The sequence below is a fragment of the Salvelinus fontinalis genome, chromosome 17 (genome assembly GCF_029448725.1).
Source record: "Salvelinus fontinalis isolate EN_2023a chromosome 17, ASM2944872v1, whole genome shotgun sequence".
NCBI classification, from domain to species: Eukaryota; Metazoa; Chordata; class Actinopteri; order Salmoniformes; family Salmonidae; genus Salvelinus; species Salvelinus fontinalis.
The window spans coordinates 24,149,670-24,173,276 of record NC_074681.1 but is presented as its reverse complement, the minus strand read 5'-3'; the positions used below and the strand labels follow the sequence as shown (position 1 = coordinate 24,173,276).

Here is a 23,607-nt window from a genome sequence, read left to right as displayed (position 1 = left end):
AAGCTTTAACTTCCTGTCTAATGTCTTGAGATTTTGCTTCAATATATCCACATCATTTTCCTGCTTTATGATGCCATCTATTTTGTGAAGTGCACCAGTCCCTCCTGCAGCAAAGCACCCCCACATCATGATGCTGCCACACCCATGCTTCACGTTTGGGCTGGTGTTCTTCGGCTTGCAAGCCTCCCCCTTTTACCTCATAACATAACAATGGTCATTATGGCCAAATAGTTCAATTTTTGTTTCATCAGTCCAGAGGACATTTCTCCAAAAAGTACGATCTTTATCCCCATGTGCAGTTGCAAACGGTTTTGGAGCAGTGGCTTCTTCCTTGCTGAGCGGCCTTTCAGGTTATGTCGATATATGACTTGTTTTACTGTGGATATAGATACTTTTGTACCTGTTTCCTCCAGCATCTTCACAAGGTCCTTTGCTGTTGTTCTGGGATTGATTTGCACTTTTCGCACCAAAGTACATTCAACTCTAGGAGACAGAACGCGTCTCCTTCCTGAGCGGTATGACGGCTGCGTGGCCCCATGGTGCTTATACTTGCGTACCCTAGTTTGTACAGATGAACGTGGTACGTTCAGGCAGTTGGAAAGTGCTGGATGAAGGATGAACCAGACTTGTAGAGGTGTACAATTTTTTTTCTGAGGTCTTGGCTGATTTCTTTTGATTTTCCCATGATGTCAAGAAAAGAGGCACTGAGTTTGAAGGTAGGCCTTGAAATACATCCACAGGTACACATCCAATTGACTCAAATTATGTCAGTTAACCTATCAGAAGCTTCTAAAGCCATGAGATAATTTCCTGGAATTTTCCTAGCAGTTTAAAGGCACAGTCAACTTAGTGTATGTAAACTTCTGACCCACTGGAATTGTGATACAGTGAATTATAAGTGAAATAATCTTTCCGTAAACAATTGTTGGAAAAATGACTTGTGTCATGCACAAAGTAGATGTCCTAACCGACTTGCCAAAACTATAGTTTGTTAACAAGAAATTTGTGGAGTGGTTGAGAAACGAGTTTTAATGACTAAGCGAATGTAAAATTCCGACTTCAACTGTATATCAAATGGACCGTCATGATGGTTTGGAAGAGGCCTCTATCTTAGTCAACCAGTGTTCAAATTATTGATTGTCAAATTATAAGTGTTTCGCTTGTTCACATAAACATAGACAAGAGCAATTTGTTTTGTAGTTAGTCATAATTCAGCAAGAATTATATTGAAAGAAAATTATATTGCCTTCCATACATTCTGTTCTATATAATAATTGCCTTTTTTCTCCAAGAAGCCCACACACAGGTTCTTCTTACTTGAATGAACAAAAAATATTTATCCTGACAAATACCAAATTACCTTCACTTTACACATTACTTCTATTCTCTAACAAGGTCCGTAGGGCTTTTTCCAAGAGATGGTATCTGCTGTGCTGGTACAGCCAAAAACTGATTCTGTCATTTGTCACACAGTAGGGGTGGTTTGCTAAGATAATCTATGGCCCTATTCCTACTTTATAGTGAACTAATTCTCACCTTTTTAGATGAACAAAGATACAGTTTAGGCTATAAAAAATATATATTTAGTTTTATTGTTGAATGTTTTTCAGGTGTTCAAATGGGTTACCTGGTAAACCATATCTCCTGATTTCTAGAATAATCTCAAAATGCTGTATTGCTTTAGTAAAGCCTGCTGTAACTCTGGGGAGGCCTCTATCAACATGAATTAACCCTGTTGATCTCTGTTGTGCTTTCAAGGGATCACAAGCCACATGTCAACCTGTTACTGTCATTAATTTACTATTATTAGTTGGGCTACGACAGCTGTACATGGATTATTACAGTACATGGGTTACTCCAGTACCACATTAATTTGCCTGTTGTATGACATGTTCCCTTCATAATTATGATGGATCTGCATTTCAAATGGTCACATAGGCTAGTGTTTACAATCTCAAATTGAAACATCATTGTTTTCCTTGAAGTTACAGTATTTGATTGAATATGAGAACAATATACTAAAACGTAAGATTCATATGAATGTTTTCTCATCTGAGGTTTTAGATGCAGAGGAGGGCTAACACGGTGACTATGGGAACACGGTTTTACTGTTGGTCTTGTTACTTCACTCCAGAATAACCCAGGCCTCTACCTCTCCCCCTCCCTCCATCCCCCCTTTCATCCTGATGCAACATTTAACAGAGGTGGAGTAGGAAAGACTTGAGGACAGAAACTTCAAGTTTAAAATAGGAGGGCTGTATTTATTCTCTGGGTTCTAGACTTAGAAAACGGGATGTGACGCATCTTTCATCTACCGACCTAGGAAGATTATGACTTCTGACAGCTACAGTACGCAGTATATATGCTGCATTGACAAATATTATGTATTGCACAGATCACGAATCACAAGCCCTTATGAAATTCACACATGATGTATCAAATATGCATGAATATCTGCATTGGAATCCACTGTGTTGTTGCCACTTTATGACGTAGGCCTAGGTTATGATCAGAAAAAATATAATTCTTGGAGTTCCGGTTCAGCATGTGAATGGAGAAAAAGCTTGTGGTTAAGGCTTTTGGTGAAAACCCATTAGTTAATTTTGCCAAATTTGTCATTTGCATTCCACTCTCTTAGATATCATATTTAATTGATGAGTTCGTAAGTTACCTTTTTTGATTAAAATGTCACACGACCTGAGGAGCAGAAGACCTGTAACTAACGTTTCAACTGCGATGGCAAATGTGAATGGTAATGGCGCCGACTCCAGTCCAACTGTTACAGAGCCTCATGCGGTCACACTCTCCAGAGATCTTCAGAACCTCCGTACGGTTCTGGTCTCGGAAATTACAGCTACCATTGCCACTCAGCTCAAAACTGCCATCGATGCTGCTCTGGCCCAGTTCTCCGCCGTCCTAGATGGTGTCCGAGCCGCTGCGGATGAACAAGGCCGCCGAATTGATGGCTTTGAACATGACCTGTGTGACTACAGTGACCGCAGAGTAGCACTTGAGAAAACGGTTGCCTGTCTGAGCTCCGAAAACCAAAAGCTGATTGACAAGACCGATGACCGGGAATTCCATTCTCGCCATTGCAATCTTCGTGTTGTTGGTATACCAGAGAAACGTGAAGGAGGGGACTCAGTTAAGTTCATGTCAGAATTCTTTGCGGATGTGCGGGGTGCCCGCCATCGTTCCATCACCCCGAAGCTGGATAGAGCCCACTGCATTGGCCCCGCCCCAGCGGGCGGAGACGGCAACTCCAAGCCTGGAGTGTTTATTGTCCGTTGACTGAGGAACAATTTAGCAGGAGATTGATAAAACACAATCCTGACGTCACTGTACTGTTTATGCCCACATAGTATGTTCATTTAATTTCCATTCTGATGTCAGTCTGGGTGAGAAACTAATGCATTGCATGTATAGGAAATACTTCTAAGCCCTTAAGTGAGCTCAACAGTGGAACGTGTTTTTTTGGGAAAACACAGACTGTGAAAGCTTGTTAGTTCCATCATCATTTTCTTTGATTGTTGTCGTATACAGTGCATTCGGAAAGTATTCAGACTCCTTCCCTTTTTCCACATTTTGTTATGTTACAGCCTTATTCTTATTCCTCATCAATCTACACACAATACCCCATAATGAAAAAGCGAAAACCGTTTTGGACATTTTTCCAAATGATTTTTTTTTTTTAAACAGATATTTACATAAGTATTTAGACCCTTTGCTATGAGACTAGAAATTGAGATCAGGTGCATCCTGATTATCCTTGAGATGTTTCTACAACTTGATTGGAGTCCACCTGTGGTAAATTCAATTGATTGATTTGGAAGGCACACACCTGTCTATATAAGGTCCCAGGGTTGACAGTGCATGTCAGAGCAAAAACCAAGCCATGAGGTCGAAGGAATGAGCTCCGAGACAGGATTGTGTCGAGGAACAGATCTGGGGAAGGGTACCCAAGAACACATTGAAGGTCCCCAAGACCACAGTGGCCTTCATAATTTGTAAATGGAAGAAGTTTGGAACCACCAAGACTCTAGAGCTGGCCACCCAGCCAAACTGAGCAATCGGGGGAGAAGGGCCTTGGTCAGGGAGGTGACCAAGAACCCAATGGCCACTCTGACAGAGCTCCAGAGTTCCTCTGTGGAGATGGTAGAATCTTCCAGAAGGACAACCATCTCCAGCCTGAATGCCAAGAGTCACGTCTGGAGGAAACCTGGCAGCATCCCTACGGTGAAGCATGGTGGGGATGTTTTTCAGCGGACGGGACTGGAAGACTTGTCAGGATCGAGGGGAAAGATGAACGGAGCAAAGTACAGAGATCCTTCATGAAAACCTGCTCAGGACCTCAGACTGGATCGAACGTTCACCTTCCAACAGGACAACGGCCCTAAGCATACAACCAAGACAACGCAGTAGTGGCTTTGGGACAAGTCTCTGAATGTTCTTGAGTGGCCCAGCCAGAGCCTGGACTTGAACCCGATCTAACATCTCCGGAGAGACCTGAAAATAGCTGTGTAGTGATGCTCCCCTTCCAAGCTGACAGAGCTTCAGAGGATCTGCAGAGAAGAATGGGAGAAACTCCCCAAATACAGGTGTGCCAAGCTTTTAGTGTCTTACCCAAGAAGACTCGAGACTGTAATCACTGCCAAAGGTGCTTCAACACAGTACTGAGTAAAGTGTCTGAATACTTATGTAAATGTGATATTTCAGTTTAAAAATTGTAATACATTTAAAAAAATGTCTAACCCTGTTTTTGCTTTGTCATTATGGGGTATTGTGTGTAGATTGATGGGATTTTTTAATTTAAAAAAAATCAATTTTAGAATAAGGCTGTAATGTAATAAAATGTGGAAAAAGTATGGATACTTTCCGAATGCACTGTATGTCACAAGCAGCAAGTGCAGTCTTTCCCCATGACTGAAGTTTCTGTGTCTGTGTCTGTGTGTGTCTGTGTGTGTGTGTGTGTGTGTGTGTGTGTGTGTGTGTGTGTGTGTGTGTGTGTGTGTGTGTGTGTGTGTGTGTGTGTGTGTGTGTGTGTGTGTGTGTGTGTGTGTGTGTGTGTGTGTGTGTGTGTGACTACAGCCTGCAGGTGTGATGCCAGGATGACTGCTGCTTGTGAGATGGGGACAGGACGCTGCCGATGCCGGGCAGAATTCACGGGAAACAACTGTGAACGCTGTGCAGATGGTTACTATGGCTACCCGCAGTGCATCAGTACGTAAACTCTCCCCATTTCTAAGATGTACCAATTACTTGTATAAAGCAATTATTAGGATGGGAAATATGTTGTACGCAGAGGAAATTATTGACTGAATGAATGGATGGATGGAGGGACAGACGGACAAATTAACCAACGAACAACAAATAAATGACTGAATGACCAGTGGGAGAATGAACAAACGTATGAATGAATAACAAATAAGAAGGCGTATAATATAGCCCTGCCCTAGCTTGGTTTATATTTGGACCCAGGATGAGGGAGGAAACTCCTTCAGAAGCTCTTAATTGAGGATGTCCTGCTTTTGACCTCAGAGGAAGCTTTACTATACAGTAAGAGCCCATGCAGAATGTAGTGAGGAGTTGGGATCTGAAGAAGGCTAATTGACCTCATTCCTACATAACATGTAAGAATGTTTGTCGAGTGACTTAATGTTTTGGATCAACATTCCCAGATCTAAAGAAAAAGAACACAAGTAAGCAGGATATGTTTTCTGTGGAGCTGTGAGGGAGCTGGCCGATGCCCTCTCACATTGACGAGATGGTGATAGGCTATTTTTATTCAAACTTTCATGCCATACCAGCAGTCCTCCTCACACTGAACATCATCCTCCATTTTTAAAGAAACTGAGCACTTGAAGCAGGAAGCCACAGGTGTGTGCAATTAGCTAATTAGAAAGGCTCACAAGTAGTCAACTGACAATTAAAGGGACATTCTACATTCTATGTGGCGACGTTCACATGCTGTCAGACCAAAAGCCATGATTGACAAGCCCTTACTTTAGGACTTGTCACAGCAATCACCATGTGTCACACTATGTGTTTGTGAGAGAGTTTGGCAGTTATACTGTACTGTCTATCTATTCTCCCAAAGTAGCTTGTCTATTTTCTTAAATGACCAAGTTCTTATTAGAAACACAGTTGACTAATATATGTTACTTTCATGCCCACTCATGTCTTTCCACAGTTGCTGTATTAACAGTCATCTTGAAGATGCTTTCTGTTCCTCACTCCTCACTGTTTACTGATATTGTAAATCTGGAATCTGTTTAACTGCTGTTCTCTGGAACAGTCCAATCCCATAGAAAGTGAAACATGATGTTGTCCTGGCTACATTCCACAACGACCCTCCTCATCCCCATAGTCTAATCATGCCTTCCACAGTAAAAACAAAAGGGGCTGTATACATATCTTGATTACCCCGTTGATTTAGCTATGGTAGACACAAATCATTAACTAAACCTTTCATGTCAACTTTTATACAGAGGTTTTATACAGAAATTGTAATGAGTGAGTAATCGACCCCAGGTGGTCAGCTTTCCCTTGTCATATAAAGAGAAGATTTAATGTGGAATGAAGAATTTGGGTTGGCATTTTATTAATACAGTACAGAGATTTATTACTGGATGCGATTCTAAAAAAGCAGGATTTTATCTTTTGGAGGCTGTGAGTGCTCCAAGAGCAGTCTAAACATGTATAGTAGACAGACTCCCTGGTAGTAACTAAATCAGGTTCTGTTTGGGGTGGGCTGCTGTCCATCAATAATATCTCTATTTGCCAGGAGGTTTTCTTTTTGGTCTTTATCTTAAAGCTTATGAATCAGTATGATTAAAATGATGTTGCAGTATTTTGCATTTTCATGGGGTGTTCAATACAATTTCTTTCCTACTAGCTCTTAGCTTGTTCCTCGTACCAAGTAGATTACAAGATTACTGGGGTAGAGCACAGCACACAAACAACTGTAGATATTCATGGTGTTGAAATAGATTTTACGCTTTTCTTTTAAATAAGGATATCCAATCTACCAGCCCACCACTAAATCTCCTGCCGGCCATATAGTGGGTAAGTGTTGTACACATTATACTATAATGTAACCACAGTGTAATGTAATCTAACATACCCTTTTATAACAAGACAAAACATGACCACATAAACATAAACTACCCATGTTTTCTCATGATATGTTAGTCTGATCACTCTGATAATGATCTTGTTTATCTGATTTAGTTTGTTGCCTTCTTTATAGTGTAACACTTCTCTTTCTCCCTCCCTCCCTGCACCCCACTCTCTCTCACTCTGTCTCTGTGTCTCCCTCTCCTTCCCCTCCTTCTTTTCATCTCTCTCCACAGGGCCCACTGCCTGCCCTCCTGGTTATTTCGGACCACCCAGCTGTCAACGTGAGTGTGATTAGACTACCCTATGCTATACTAACAGCTTTTACAGCACCTCAGCTCTGACTCCTGTAAGGCAGTAGGGCTCCTGACACCTCTAAGGGAATGAGGCTGAGAATCTATCTTTGTCTCTGTGTTTTCTCTTTCTCTCTCTCTTTCCTTTTCTCTCTCGCTCTCTCTCTCTCGCTCTCTCTCTCTCTCTCTCTCTCTCTCTCTCTCTCTCTCTCGCTCTCTCTCTCTCTCTCGCTCTCTCTCTCCCCTCTTATCCTCTCTCCCCCCTCTTATCCTCTCTCCCCCCTCTTATCCTCTCTCTCACTCTCCCCTCATCATCTCTCTTTCCGCTCTCACTCTCCCCTCTCATCCTCTCTTTCCCTGCTCTCACTCTCCCCCCTCATCCTCTCTCTCTCCTCTGTCTCTCTCTCTCCCCCCTCCCACGCTCTCTCTATTTGAGATGTCCTGCTTGTAGAGAGCACTGCCTCAGACTCTTTCTGTGGGCCATGCTGTTGAGTTATATATGGACAGGACAGGTCATAAAACAGAGGATTACTAGACCTTTTAGGGGACCACTCAATCCAAATGGGTTTACTTTGTGTCAAAGGTGTGTGCGTGTGCGTGATAACACTAACTGCACTGTGTACTCATCTGATTTCAAAATCCTGACTTTGGAATATCAGCATGTTTTCTTTAATGGGGTTCTGAAGGTTAAGTGCTCTTTCTTGCTTGATGGTAGCCAGCATGTCTTCTTCCCATGATGCCACTGGGTCAGCTGGGATGGTTCAGGGAGAAACAAACAGACATTCTATTAATATCTATGAACGGTCCCCTCCCAAATTGCCGGTTGACTTTGTTTTCTCTCTCGCTGGGATCAACTTGGGGGAAAATGCCAGATTAGAAAAATAGCTGGGTTTTATTTGAAACAAGGATATAAAGGATGTATTTTACTCTGTCTCAGTCTCCGATATTTATTGTTTGTCTGGGAATGTGGGCGACAAAAATCATTTACTTTCATCCAGTGTGTCAGATTCTCCCTAGGAGAGGTGGGTGTGGAGTCAGGCACAGGAGAGTAAGAATTTCAAGAAGGGCTTTTTATTACAAGTCCATCAACAGAACAGGCACGGAACCACAACAGCAGCCACTAAGAAACAGGAAGGCAGTCCAGTCGAACACGGAGGAACACCCTCCTCTGACTAAACTAACGTGCGGGAAAACAGTCCCGTGAAAACGCCTGTTTAACAGAACAAACAAAACGCAACCCAAACCAACGACAGATACACAAACAATCACGCACAAAACCTAGCGGGTAGGCCGAGATGAAATACCCCACTGATTAGCCTAAACTAGACACAGGTGAACACAAGACAGACAAAACCAAACGAAAAAGAAAAGGGATCGGTGGCAGCTAGTAGACCGGCGACAACGACCGCCGAGCGCCGCCCGAACAGGGAGAGGAGCCACCTTTGGTGGAAGTCGTGACACAGTGTTCTTACAAGAAGGAATTTAATCTTTAACTGTGCTAAAGAAAGGCCCATTGCTAATGGCACATGTGGTGGGAAAGCATGGGCTTCCCATTATATATTGAGCCTCAATCTAGCTTTTCTGGTGTTGTGTGATGAAATGTGTCTTCTGTGTTTATTTACATTCAGATAGTGTGTCTGCAATCAATAATGTATTATTTTTTTTTATATATATTTTTTTTCAGAGTGTTTGTGTGACCGACGTGGATCAGTTCTGGAGCTGTGTGATGCGTCAGGGCGCTGCGTGTGCCGTGAAGGGGTGGAAGGCCAGCGATGTGACCGCTGTCGACCAGGACATCACACCTTCCCTAACTGCCAAAGTGAGGAACTGTTCCCTCTCACCAAACCACAGCTCAAATAGATCAACAATTTTCATTCTTAAAACCTTTTTGAAGTTAATTTTACAGCAAAACATGACCCCACAAGACAATCAATTGTTTTGTTTCTTTATTGACAAAATTCAACCTGTAGTAGATGGAAACAGTCATCTTATTCCCACCACTCCTTTTCACAGTGACAGTGTGTCGTTGTGACGGTGCAGGTGTGACTGACAGACTCTGCGGGCCCAACGGACAGTGCCGTTGCCGTGCCAACTACATAGGACGGCAATGTGATCAGTGTGCCCCTGGTTACTATGGATATCCAGAATGTTCCTGTGCGTTTTTTCACCCTCTTGCTTTGGCTACACCCACAGGATGGTTACTGCACTGCAGACACTGATTTGCCCACATCAACCTTTACATGACCAAGCTGCTGCTGAGGGGAAAAACGGATGCGTAGTCTCACAGAGCTTAATGTAGCCTCTTCAGCATTTCCCTACTCTGGTCTACCCCCAACAGTACATATTTTTGTTGTGGCCCCATAAGCACACCTGATTCTACTAGTCAACTAATCATCAAGCCCTTGATAAGTTGAATCAGGTGTTTTTGTCCGGGGCCACAACAAAAATGTCTGCTGGTGGTACTGGAGGACCGGAGTTGGGAAACACTGCTGTAGAGCTACTTACATTGATTCTCCCACAATAATCCGTAAAGCCCCACACTGTCATTCACACTGATTTACACCATACAAATAGAATCTGTCTAATCTAGTCATTCTATTTCTATGGTTGACCCATCTTAACCAATACACTTAAATCAACAAGGCAACACTGACTCATTTAAACTAAGTGTATTCTAGTGTGGGCTCATTTCTGTCTTTAAAGGATACATATTGCATATTGAGTATGATTTGTGGCGTCGGAAGCTTTGATTTGAAGTACTATGCCATCTCATTCTCCCATGAAACATCTCACAGTCCCTCTCTCTGTGCCTCTCTCTCCCCAGTCTGCCAGTGTTCTGGGGTGGGTTCCTATGACCCCATGTGTAACCCAGTATCAGGCCAGTGTCTGTGTCGCCCTGGGGTGGTGGGCCAGCAGTGTGATCGTTGTGCTGGGTCAGGCCTCCGCTTTCCCCAATGTTCAGGTAACCCTTCTTAGTCGACGGGCTCTGCACACTAGATAATTTCATAGGCATACCTATAACCTGAACTACTTTGTGAAGTGGAGGTAATGTGGTAATATGATATGACAGCCCTACTGGATATATTGAGGTCGAGGACCTCCCTCTCAAATAGATCAACTATTTTCATTCTCAAAATGTGACCTATTTGAAGTTAATTTTACACCAAAACATGACCCCACAAAAGTTCAAGATTAATCAACTGTTTTGTTTCATTATTGACACATCAACCTGTAGTAGATGGAAACAGTCATCTCTTTCCCACCACTTTTCACAGTGACAGTGTGTCGTTGTGACGGTGCAGGTGCGACTGACAGAGTCTGCGGGCCCAACAGACAGTGCCATTGCCGTGCCAACTACGTGGGACAGCAATGTGACCAGTGTGCCCCCGGTTACTATGGATACCCAGACTGTGCCTGTGCGTGTTTTCACCCTCTTGTTTTGGCCACACCCACGGGAGGGCTATTGCACTGCAGACACTGATTCGCCCACATCAACCTTTACATGACCTAGCTGCTGCTGATGGAAAAACTGATGCCTAGTCTCACAGGGCTTAATGTAGCCTATTCAGCGCTGTAGCTGCAGACCTTGATTCTCCCACAATGACCCTTAAAGCCCATGTTGATTTACCCCACATAAATAAAAATCTGTCTTATCTAGTCATTCTATTTTTATGATTTACCCATAGTTGTCTGAACAAAACAAATCACTGAAAGCAAAGCCGACCCATATAGACTTGATCCATTTAAACATGAGCGCATTCCTGTCTTTAAAGGATACAAATAGCAGATTTACTATGATCTGTGCTGTTAGAGGCATTTGATTTGACAATACGTCATCTCATTTTCCCATGAAACATCTCACAGTCCCTCTCTCTGTGCCTCTCTCTCTCCCCAGTCTGCCAGTGTTCTGGGGAGGGTTCCTATGACCCCATGTGTAACCCAGTATCAGGCCAGTGTCTGTGTCGCCCTGGGGTGGTGGGCCAGCAGTGTGATCGTTGTTCTGTGTCAGGCCTCCGCTTTCCACAGTGTTCAGGGTACCTCACTAGATTATTTATTTACATAAAAAAAAATCTCCCTTCATATTTTGGGGGTTTATTTAGACAGTATAGAAGTAGAGGGGGACATAGACTCAGTGTACAAAACATTAGGAGCCCCTGCTTGAATCAAGGTCTTTCCATGACCAGATGAATCCAGGTGAAAGCTATGATCCCTTATTGATGTCACTTGTTAAATCCACTTCAATCAGTGTAGATAAAGGGGAGGATACAGGTTAAAGAAGGATTTTTAAGCCTTGATACAATTGAGACATAGATTGTATATGTGTTCCATTCAGAGGGTGAATGGGCAAGACAAAAGATTTACGTGACTTTGAACGGAGTATGGTAGTAGGCGCCAGGCAGGTGCCAGGTTTTTCACGCTCAACAGTTTTCTGTGTGTATTAAGAATGGTCCACCACCCAAAGGACATCCAACCAACTTGACACAACTGTGGCAAGCATTGGATTAACATGGGCCAGTATCCCTGTGGATCCCCTGTTTTCAATACCTCAGCACCCTCCCCTTGCGAGGATAATGACACTGAACACATTGGGAGGGATCTTAGACCATTCCTCCATACAGAATCTTTCCAGAACCTTATCTTTCCAAATCCTTTGTCTGCACTTATGGATTGTTTTTCAATGGGTTTAAAGTATGGAGACTGATATGGCCATTGCAAAATGTTGATTTTGTGGGGCCGTTAAGGTCAACGGCATCATGAATTTTATTAACTACCAGGACGTTTTAGCCCAAAACCTGGTTGCCTCTGCCAGGACTGAAACTTGGCCACAAGTGGATCTTCCAGCAAGACAATAACCCTAAGCACACACCAAATCCACAAATAAATAGTTAATTGACCACAGAATCATTGAAAACCTGAGGTTTGAATTGAAGAGGGCAGCCCATAAGTGCAGACAAGGGATATCAAGAATCTGGAAAGATTATTTATGAAGGAATGTCTATGTCGTTATCCTCTCAAGAGGAAGGTGCTGCAGTATTGAAAACGGGACCCAATATTTTTTACCCCCATCTTTTTGAGATTTGTATTACTTGTTAAACAAAATCTCTTTCTCTGAGAAATTGTATTAGTATAGAAGAATATAATACCAAAAAAGTTTTGCATACAATAAAGCTCAGTATTTGTATTTATTTTAAACAATGTTTTTGCTCGTCTTTATCAAGGGATCCAATAATTCCAGACATTTACACATAGGGCGGTGCACAATTGGCTCAGCGTCATCCGGGTTAGGGTTTGGCCAGGGTAGGCCGTCATTGTAAATAAGAATTTGTTATTTACTGACTTGCCTAGTTAAATAAAGGTTAAATAACATTTTAAAAAGACCACAGGCTCTGTTCTCTAAACAATTCCATTGACTACCTGTAACCTAAACCATCTTTGTGATGTGGAGGTAGAGCTGGTCTTAAGATATGCTATCCCCACGGAGATGGTTCAATGGTTATGTTTCACCGGGGGGGGGGGGTGTTTGACTAAATATTAGGCAAACATTTCTCAATGTGGTTTATACAATGTGTAAAATTGATAATTGTAGAGAGAGTTTTCATATCCAGCCTAGTGATATAAGTTACTTCAGTCACCCCGGGTGTGACCTTGCCAACAAAGTACTGTTCTGTAAATGTATTCCGTGGAGCACAGCTGTCTTTCCTCTTCATAAAATAACAATTTGCGTGAAGTTTTTAAAGAAGTTTTTATATCCTCTATTCCAGCCTCTATCAGCCAGTGTAACCCAGCAGGGTCAGAGGTCACCACAGCAGATCCACAAACGGTATGCAACCTATGACTCCCACAACATGGCTGACTGAGAAATACTTACTTAACTTTTAGTTTTTTTTGCCTCCCCCAAAATGGCCCACTCTAAGCCTCTTCGTTCTTTATAATCTTTATAGTTTTATTAGCTGAGGTAATGGGACTACCTACAAGAGAAAAAGCGACTTCCTTAAATATTACAGAGGGAAAAGATGCATCAATGCTTCTGAAACACAGGATTTCCAGAGGTGTGGCGGGGTTGCTTTGTGTGAAATGTTTTGTTAGAAAGAAAACATCACTATCATTGTGAATGGTTATTGAAACATTCTACCTTAGTTGTAGGGTTTTGTTCCGCGTAAAAAAAAAAGCATATCTACTACTTTTTACGCAATATGCTGTAAGTAAGTAGGCTTGTCTAAGCCAGAACGGCCCATGGGGCAGGAACCTATCTCCTCTTTCTGTAGTGTGAGGCAGCTTGATGTACAAGTAATACACCCCCTGGACTCCCCCAATCCGTCTCCTTAGAGATAGCAGGAAGGCCAAAACATTTTTTTTATTTAAAAAAAATTATATATATTTTTTTTTACACTTCAAGGGGTCTTAAAATTCCAAATCAAATATCTAAATGATCTTTGGTATGTGTCTGTCTGTGTGTGCGTGTGCATCTGCGTTTGCACGTGTGTGTCATCCTGATATAGGGTTCCTGTGGCTGTCTGCCCAATGTGGATGGAACCCTGTGTGATACATGTAAACCGCTCCACTGGAACCTAGCAACAGAGAACCCCAGCGGCTGTATAGGTGGGTGACCTGCATATGATCTTACTCGACTAATGTATCTCTGCAGCTATACTGTCCTGCTCCACTCATAACAGATACTCATTTTAAAATTAAGCCTTCATGACATCATGATGTACACTGAACAAAAATATAAACGCAACATGTTTCATGAAGTGAAATTAAAGATCCCAGATATGTTCCATATGCACAAAAAGCTTATTTCTCTCCAATTTTGTGCACACATTTGTTTACATCCTTTGCCAAGATAATCCATCCACCTGACAGGTGTGCTGATTAAACTGCATGATCATTACATAGGTGCAACTTGTGCTGGGGACATTAAAATGTCACTTTAAAATGTGCAGTTTTGTCACACAACACAATGCCACAGTTTTGAGGAATTGTGCAATTGGCAAGCATATTGCAGGAATGTCCACCAGAGCTGTTGCCAGAGAATTTAATGTTCATTTCCTTACCATAAGCCGCTTCCAACGTCATTTCAGAGAATTTGGCAGTACGTCCAACCAGCTGCACAACTGCAGACCACATGTAACCACACCAGCCCAAGACTTCCTCATCTGAAACCAGCCTTCCGGACAGCTGATGAAGCTGTGGGTTTGCACAACAGAAGAATTCCTGCACAAACTGTCAGAAACTGTCTCAGGGATGCTCATCTGCGTGCTCGTCATCCTCACCAGGGTCTTAACCTGACTGCAGTTTGGCGTCGTCACCGACTTCAGTAGGGGAATGCTCACCTTCGATGGCCACTGGAGAAGAGTGCTCTTCATGGATGAATCTGTTTTCAACTGTACCGGGCAGATGGCGAGCAGTTTTCTGATGTCAATGTTGTGAACATAGTGCCCCATGGTGGCGGTGGGATTGTGATATGGGCAGGCATACAGTGCATTCGGAAAGTGTTCAGCCTTATTCTAAAATGGATCAAATAAAACATTTTCCTCATCAATCTACACACAGTGTCCCATAATGGCAAAGCGAAAACAGGTTTTTAGAAATGTTTGCAAATGTATTAAAACAAAAAAAAAACATATTTACATACGTTTTCAGACCCTTTGCTATGAGACTCAAAATTGAGCTCAGGTGCATCCTGTTTCCATTGATCATCGTTGAGATGTTTCTCCGACAGGATTGGAGACCACATGTGGTAAATTCTATTGATTGGACATGATTTGGAAAAGCACACCCCTGCACACCCCATTCTGCAGCATTGAAGGTCCCCAAGAACACAGTGGCCTCCATCATTCTTAAATGGAAGAAGTTTAGAACCACCAAGATTCTTCCAATAGCTGGCCGCCCGGCCAAACTGAGCAATCGGGGAGGTGACCAAGAACCTGATGGTCATTCTGGCAGAGCTCAAGAGTTCCTCTGTGGAGAAGGGAGAACCTTCCAGAAGGAGAACCATCTCTGCAGCACTCCACCAATTAGGTTGAGTGGCCAGATGGAAGCCACTCCTCAGTAAAATGCACATGACATCCCACTTGGAGTTTGCCAAAAGGCACCTAAAGGACTCTCAGACCATGAGAAACAAGATTCTCTGGTCTGATGAAACCAAGATTGAACACGTTGGCTTGAAGCATCACATCTGGATTAAAACCTGGCTCCATCCCTACGGTGAAGCATGGTGGTGGCACCATCATGCTGTGGGGACTAGTCAGGATCGAGGGAAAGATGAACAGAGAAAAGTAGAGATCATTGATGAAAAACTGCTCCAGAACACTCAGGACCTCAGACTGGGGCAAATGTTCACCTTTCAACAGGACCCTGAGCACACAGCCAAGACAACGCATGAGTGGCTTCGGGACAAGTGTTTGAATGTCCTTGAGCCGCCCAGCCAGAGCCCAGACTTGAACCCGATCGAACATCTCTGGAGAGACCTGAAAATAGTTGTTCAGTGACGCTCCCCATCCAACCTGACAGAGCTTGAGAAGATCTACAGAGAAGAATGGGAGAAACTCCCCAAATACAGGTGTGCCAAACTTGTAGCGTCATACCCAAGAAGACTCAAGGCTGTAATCGCTGCCAAAGGGGCTTCAACAAAGTACTGAGTAAGGGTCTGAATACTTATGTAAATGTGATGTTTTTTTGTTTTTTTTGCTTTCACATTTTATTTTACTTTATCTCTTTGGGGTTTAAACAGCTGCATTAAGTACTGCTGTGCATCTCCTCCTCATGGACTGCACCAGATTTGCCAGTTATTGCTGTGAGATGTTACCCCACTCTTCCACCAAGGCACCTGCAAGTTCCCGGACATTTCTGGGGGGAATGGCCCTAGCCCGCACCCTCCGATCCAACAGTTCCCAGACGTGCTCAATGGGATTGAGATCTGGGCTCTTCGCTGGCCATGACAGAACACTGACATTCCTGTCTTGCAGGAAATCACGCACAGAACGAGCAGTATGGCTGGTGGCATTGTCATGCTGGAGGGTCATGTCAGGATGAGCCTGCAGGAAGGGTACCACATGAGGGAGGAGGATGTCTTCCCTGTAACGCACAGCGTTGAGATCGCCTGCAATGACAATACGCTGAGTCCGATGATGTTGTGACACACCGCCCCCAGACCATGACGGAACCTCCACCTCCAAATCGCTCCAGATTACAGGCCTCGGTGTAACGCTCATTCCTTCAACGATAAACGCGAATCTGACCATCACCCCTGGTGAGACAAAACCATGACTCGTCAGTGAAAAGCACTTTTTGCCAGTCCTGTCTGGTCCAGGGACGGTGGGTTTGTGCCCATAGGCGACATTGTTGCCGGTGATGTCTGGTGAGGACCTGCCTTACAACAGGCCTACAAGCCCTCAGTCCAGCCTCTCTCAGCCTATTGCGGACAGTCTGAGCACTGATGGAGGGATTGTGCGTTCCTGGTGTAACTCGGGCAGTTGTTGTTGCCATCCTGTAACTGTCCCGCAGGTGTGATGTTCAGATGTACCGATCCTGTGCTGGTGTTGTTACACGTGGTCTGCCACTGCGAGGACGATCAGCTGTCCCTCCTGTCTCCCTGTAGTGCTGTCTTAGACGTCTCACAGTATGGCCATTGCAATTTATTGCCCTGGCCACATTTGCAGCCCTCATGCCTCCTTGCAGCATGCCTAAGGCACGTTCACGCAGATGAGCAGAGACCCTGGGCATCTTTCTTTTGGTGTTTTTCAGAATCAGTAGAAAGGCCTCTTTAGTGTCCTAAGTTTTCATAACTGGGACCTTAATTTCTTACCGTCTGTAAGCTGTTAGTGTCTTAACAACCGTTCAACAGGCACATGTTCATTTATTGTTTATGGTTCATTGAACAAGGATGGGAAACAGTGTTTAAACCCTTTACAATGAAGATCTGTAAAGTTATTTGGATTTTTACGAATTATCTTTGAAAGACAGGGTCCTGAAAAAGGGGCTTTTCTTTTTTTGCTGAGTTTATTTTGAATTTTAGGCACTCTTAACCAGCACGGCTACCACAGCATTCTGCAGCGATATGCCATCCCATCTGGTTTGCGCTTAGTGGGACTATCATTTGTTTTTCAACAGGACAATGGCCCAGCACACCTCCACAGGCTGTGTAAGGGCTATTTGACCAAGGAGAGTAATGGAGTGCTGCAGCCGATGACCCGGCCTTCACAATCACCCGACCTCAACCCAATTGAGATGGTTTGGGATGAGTTGGACCGCAGAGTGAAAGAAAAGCAGCCAACAAGTGCTCAGCATATGCGGGAACTCCTTCAAAACTGTTGGAAAAGCATTCCAGGTGAAGCTGGTTGAGAGAATGCCAATAGTGTGCAAAGCTGTCATCAAGGCAAAGGGTGGCTACTTTGAAGAATCTCAAATAGGACATATATAACCTTTTTTGGTTACTACATGATTCCATATATGTTATTTCCTAGTTTTGATGTTCACTATGATTCTACAATGTAGAAAATAGTACAAATAAAGAAAAACCCTTGAATGAGTAGGTGTGTCCAAACTTTTGACTGGTACTATTTGTGGGTTATTGTGGAGAGGACTCTCTGTTTAAAACATCTGCCCCCCCCATCCTCATAATTCTACCATGTACAGAACTTCCTCTTCTCAACCAGCCAGTGAGTGCAGTGTAGAAACAGCCCCAGCCTTTGTCCAGATAACTGTCTAAAGTTACAGTTCTGCAAGAATGTTATCACCACTGCTTGCCTGCCTGCTGCCAGGAGATACAGTATATGGATGGAGGGAAGCTAGAAAGAAGATCTTTTAATATTTAGGAATGCCTCAGGTTTTACTGTGGCCGGATGAATACTGAGGATTGTTCTCTGAACGGTTGACAGGATTAGGAGAGAGTAAGAGAGCAGTGGCTCCCCTTGTCCTTTGTGGATATGTGCAGTTCAGAAGATTTACATTTTTTGTTGCTGCTGTTTTTCACCCATGAAAGTGGTGGAATTCTGTAAATAGAGTCTTGTTCCCTATACCCTACAGTGCCCTACCTCTTAATTTCTCTCTCTCTCTCTGTTTCTCACTCTTTTAATCTTCCCTTTAACAGTGTTTGTTATTCTATCATCTCTCTGCTTTTGCTCTATTGTATTGTCATTGCATCGCTGAATAATGTGTGACTCATTTGTTTCAAGTTGTACCTATAGAGCAGACTTTCTCACTTTATACTTCCTATCTCTCTCCCAGAGTGTAACTGTGATGTCAAAGGGACCCTGAGTGGGGTAGGAGAGTGTCAACAGGTGAGTCTGTCTACCTCTGTCTGCTCATACTGTACTGCCATATGATACGGATGGATACATTATGTCCAGCACACCAGTACTAACTGATTTATACATAACTTTACCATAAATCGCTTAATGTTTAACTAGGGGGTCCATTTGTTTTGGATATTTTCCTTTAACCCATGGCATTGTTGAAGGTCTTTCTATAACGCACGGTATAATTCAGTGGCTATTGTTTGAGCTGCTTTTGAAAGCAAAGTCGAATTGAAAACATTATTGGCATTGTTGAATTCGATTTTCATAATGGCAAACAAGTCTGTTCTTTGGTTACCAGTGAAATAACTGTAGCTATCTAGTAAACTTGCTAGCTACTTCAGTGGACGTTGAACACATTTCTACCGGCAAATGTGTTAAATTACAGCCATGGTATAAAAGGGATAATCAATTCAGGGCTCTGTGCGTTCTCTGGAAAATAATGCAACTAGCGCGTAATTCATTATTTTCCATAGAAGGCATAGTCCCTCGTTGATTATCCCTTAATTATTACACTACTAAATCACTATTTACTTTGCAACGTTCAGCTCTCACAAGCAGTTCCCCATTAACTTCAGCATTGTCTACTATTGTAGAAAAGTGGGCAGTGTTTCTGCAAGCCCAACGTGTGCAGCCATACCTGTGACACATGCACGGAGGGCTACTACCTGCTGCAGAAGAGGAACTATTTTGGCTGTCAAGGTGAGTCACCTAACATGAAGCAGACTGGCTTCCTATAAATACACAATCTTCTTTTTATCAGTTTGTCTAACGTGTGGGGAAGTAGCTTAATCAACCATAGAATGTGTCACAAAGGTGTGTCTTTGTCTCACAAAGACTGTCTCACTTGACCGAACATGTTGTGTGAGTAATAGATCAATAATTAACATGTAAAGTAGTGAACTACCTCGAGTCAGGAGTTGACTTTAGGCTCTGTTATGGTTGTTTTAGTCAGAATGACTTCATTGACCTGCTGCCTCTTTCTGATAGGCTGCCAGTGTGATGCGGGTGGGGCCATCAGCAGAGGCTGTGACGAGATGTCTGGACAGTGCCAGTGTCGGAAGAACATAGTCGGCCGCACCTGCAATGAGTAAGGACTGACTGAAACTAAACGCACAATGACAGGATGTATTGCTTCTCAAGTTGTCACATAAATTCACGTTTTTTTCTTCCATTGAAACCCTTGGGCGGGCCGCTTAGCATTTTTTCAGTGTCTACTCCTGAGTGACTAACCAACATTTCTGTTTTGGGGTTTTTAAACAACTAATTGACCAACATTGATTGAATTATTTGAATTCCAGTAATTTTTTTCTATGTTGTTATAGCAGCAAAGGGGGGACCAACTTCAAATTAAAACCCATGGTTTTGAATGAGATGTTTGACGAGCAGGTGTTCAAATACTTTTGGTCATGTAGCTTAGCGTAGAAAGCGTGGTAATTAACTACAATGACCATAAAACATTGCATGCCTACTTGTCTGGTCTGAGACGGGGAGAAGAGAAAAGAAGGATAGAGAGCAGTTGCTTCGTGAGCTATCTCTATCTGAAAACACATGATCTAAGTGATTGATAGTTGGTATTCAGCAGTTATAAAAATATGCCTTATTTACTTTGAAGAACTACTAAAATAGTGATTTTGCCAGACAGCATAGGCAGCAGCTCTATGGAGATGATGACTTGGAATGAAATAATCAAGTCATCAAATAGTCTTAACACAAATGTAATATACCGTACACAACAACTGAAATATTTTGTTAAAGGAAAGCAATATGATTAAATGGTGGTTAGTAAGTGATAAGCAGTAATGGGCAGTCACTACCATCATGGGAGATTTATTAATTGTTTAATTCTTTATTGTTACAGCACTCAACCCACATAATGCATAGAGCATTTAACGTAAAAAATATATATATGGAAGTCAAAAACCGTAATGAATTATTAATAATCAAACCAACCGAACCAACCTCAAAAAGCACTATTTGCTCAGCAGTCGGAAGTTTACATACACCTTAGCCAAATATATTTAAACTCAGTTTTTCACAAATCCTGACATTTAGTCCTAGTGGAAAGTCCCTGTCTTAGTATCACCTCTTTATTTTAAGAATGTGAAATGTCAGAATAATAGTAGAGAGAATTATTTATTTCAGCTTTTATTTCTTTCATCACATTCCCAGTGGGTCAGAAGTTTACATACACTCAATTAGTATTTGGTAGCATTGCCTATAAATTGTTTAACTTGGATCAAACGTTTCGGGTAACCTTCCACAAGCTTCCCACAATAAGTTGGGTGAATTTTGGCCCATTCCTCCTGACAGAGCTGGTGTAACTGAGTCAGGTTTGTAGGCCTCCTTGCTCGCATACGCTTTTCCAGTTCTGCCCACAAATTTTCTATAGGATTGAGGTCAGGGCTTTGTGATGGCCACTCCAATACCTTGACTTTGTTGTCCTTAAGCCATTTTGCCACAACTTTGGAAGTATGCTTGGGGTCATTGTCCATTTGGAAGATCCATTTTGCGACCAAGCTTTAACTTCCTGACTCATGTCTTGAGATGTTGCTTCAATATATCCACATCATTTTCCTGCCTCATGATGCCATCTATTTTGTGAAGTGCACCGTTCCCTCCTGCAGCAAAGCACCCCCACGTGCACAGCTCCATGGCAGAATATGTAGAATCACATGAAATGTGCTTTAAAACTGCGACAATGTATCTCAGCTCCATGGAGCATTTGTACAATTGCAGGAAAATAGTTTAAAAAATGTAACATTTTGCTACACAGCCAAGATGGGGGCCTCAAAAATGTTCTCTGAAATTCAGCCATACCGGTGAGCCGACCATGCTCTGGCCAAGCCCACCACCTAAGGCCCTTCTTGATCCTGAAAAAACCTGGATTTGGAGCAAATGTTGTTACATACTGATGAATGGCAAGAAACAAACTGAATATGTCATCTTCATATAATAGGATACATGCATTATTAATCAAGACTGCCATGATTATGTTCCAAACATATGAAACATAGCTTAAGTGTTTTGTTTTTACTCTTTCCCTCCTCCTTCTCGCCCCTCCTGTCTGACAATACCAGGCCAGCACCTAACTACTTCTTCCCCAGCCTGCACCACCTGAGGTATGAGGTGGAGGATGGCATCACCCCTAACGCCAGGCCTGTACGCTTTGGCTACGACCCCAAGGAGTTCCCGGAATTCAGTTGGAGAGGATACGCCATCATGTCCCCAGCACAGGTAAGACACATGTTGATCTTGATAAGAGGACCTCCAGTCTGTGCTTGCCTGACCTGCCTGTCATCTCAATGATTTAGTAGTGGCTTTTTTTATTTTTGCTTTAAACCTCATTTCTGCTGTACGTTCTTTGTGGAAGTGCTCCTACAAGCATTTCTTATGATGGATATTCTTGGTGGTTCCTTGCCGGTTAGAACTTGTTGAATGTGTTGGGTCTGGCGGTCGTGCATGGTTGTTGGGTTTTGTGGTCAATGTTGTGGTGGCTGTGTTTTTCTTTTGAGTGTGTTGGTGTGAATGTTGGTTGTAGCTTTCTGGAAAGAAGCAGGTCATTCTCCCAGTCAGTCTTAACCCTAGGTGTGTCTGAAATGGCACCCTATTCTCTATATAGTGCATTACTTTTGACCAGGCTCTGGTCAAAAGGAGTGCACTATATAGGGTGTCATGAATTCAGACGCCACTCCTGTTTCTCCTCAGCCAGAGGTGATCCTATCGCTAGCTGTGGGTTTCCCCGGCCCCTTCCACATAGTGTTTCGCTACATCACCACTACCCCCCTCAGGCCCACACAGGGTTGGCGGCACAGGGGGCGAGTCCGAGCCAGGATCTTGGTGGTGGACGAGTCTGGTTTTCACTCTTGCTGTGACTGTAAGTGATGGATGTTTCCCCTTTGCTGCCCTGCTAGCTCTGCTATAAACTGGTCCTAGATCTGTTTGTGCTGTCTTACTACTCCTGTGGTCATGGGACCAGGCTAGCTCTGCTCTGCTCTCCTCTGTTGATCATATTAGCTTACTGCTTGCACTTCTTCTCCTCTAACTCTTTCTATATCTCCAGCTGTCTACCAGCATGGCCTTCTATTCTACTAACAGTAGAGGGTAACACCCGCCCCCTCCCCCCGACCATCACCACCACCATCCTGCACCCCCTCCATAAGTCTGTCTAACTCCTGTCCCTGCAGAGTGAAGTGAGAGTAACAGTGCATGTGGACAAGGCAAGGCGATCCTTGTTCCGACTTGTCCTGCGGTACGCTAACCCCAGCAGCCAGGACAGTGTGACTGGTAGTGTAACGGCTACCTATGTCCGAGGTGGCCAAGGTAAGGCTGCCTCTCTAACTCCTGCTTCACACAAGTCATATTAATCTCCTAACAATCGAACAGAAACAGTTTTATCTCCCATTCACCCTCAAAAACACAGATACTGTACATAGATAAGCCTACTGTATAGGCTGTTAAAGGGTTTGAGCTTTCATCGAAGTCTTTCGTTGATCCTTGCTCTTTTGTTTGGCAATGCATTACTACCGTGAAATGGCATGGAGTGCCTAGACACACCCTTGTTGATATACAGTGTACCTTGAACTACATAAAAACATGTCAACATGTGTGCTGTTAGCTGTGACGTCTTGTGTTGCTGTGTTTAGCTGCATTTAGCTGTATCCTGACTGACTGATTGATTGTATCCTGCAGGGTCAGGTCAGAGTAAGGAAGTGGTGTTTCCTCCAAGCTCCTCCCCTGCCTACCTCACAGTCCCTGGCGATGGCTTCACTGAGCTCTTCTCTCTGACCCCTGGGAAATGGATCATACGCATCCGGGCAGAGGGCCTTCTACTGGTGAGACCAGAATCTGTAAAAACACATACAGAAGAGAAAATAAGGATGCAAAAAGGTAGACGGATA

At 43.2% G+C, this 23,607-nt stretch overlaps 1 protein-coding gene across 2 annotated transcripts in view; it reads left to right on the top strand.

Annotated features, from left to right (window-relative positions):
- Window positions 1-23,607, top strand: part of LOC129814013 (laminin subunit alpha-3-like) — a 114,097-nt gene that overhangs the window by 45,798 nt on the left and 44,692 nt on the right. For both annotated transcript variants that reach the window (XM_055866740.1, XM_055866739.1), the window contains 15 exons: window positions 5,089-5,220; window positions 7,015-7,065; window positions 7,353-7,400; window positions 9,094-9,228; window positions 9,423-9,563; window positions 10,234-10,371; window positions 10,685-10,825; window positions 13,172-13,230; window positions 13,910-14,009; window positions 18,639-18,691; window positions 19,303-19,408; window positions 19,697-19,796; window positions 21,787-21,943; window positions 22,415-22,583; window positions 23,399-23,541. In XM_055866740.1, coding sequence (XP_055722715.1) covers window positions 5,089-5,220; window positions 7,015-7,065; window positions 7,353-7,400; window positions 9,094-9,228; window positions 9,423-9,563; window positions 10,234-10,371; window positions 10,685-10,825; window positions 13,172-13,230; window positions 13,910-14,009; window positions 18,639-18,691; window positions 19,303-19,408; window positions 19,697-19,796; window positions 21,787-21,943; window positions 22,415-22,583; window positions 23,399-23,541 — 1,673 coding nt within the window. The remainder of the gene's footprint in view (window positions 1-5,088; window positions 5,221-7,014; window positions 7,066-7,352; window positions 7,401-9,093; window positions 9,229-9,422; window positions 9,564-10,233; window positions 10,372-10,684; window positions 10,826-13,171; window positions 13,231-13,909; window positions 14,010-18,638; window positions 18,692-19,302; window positions 19,409-19,696; window positions 19,797-21,786; window positions 21,944-22,414; window positions 22,584-23,398; window positions 23,542-23,607) is intronic.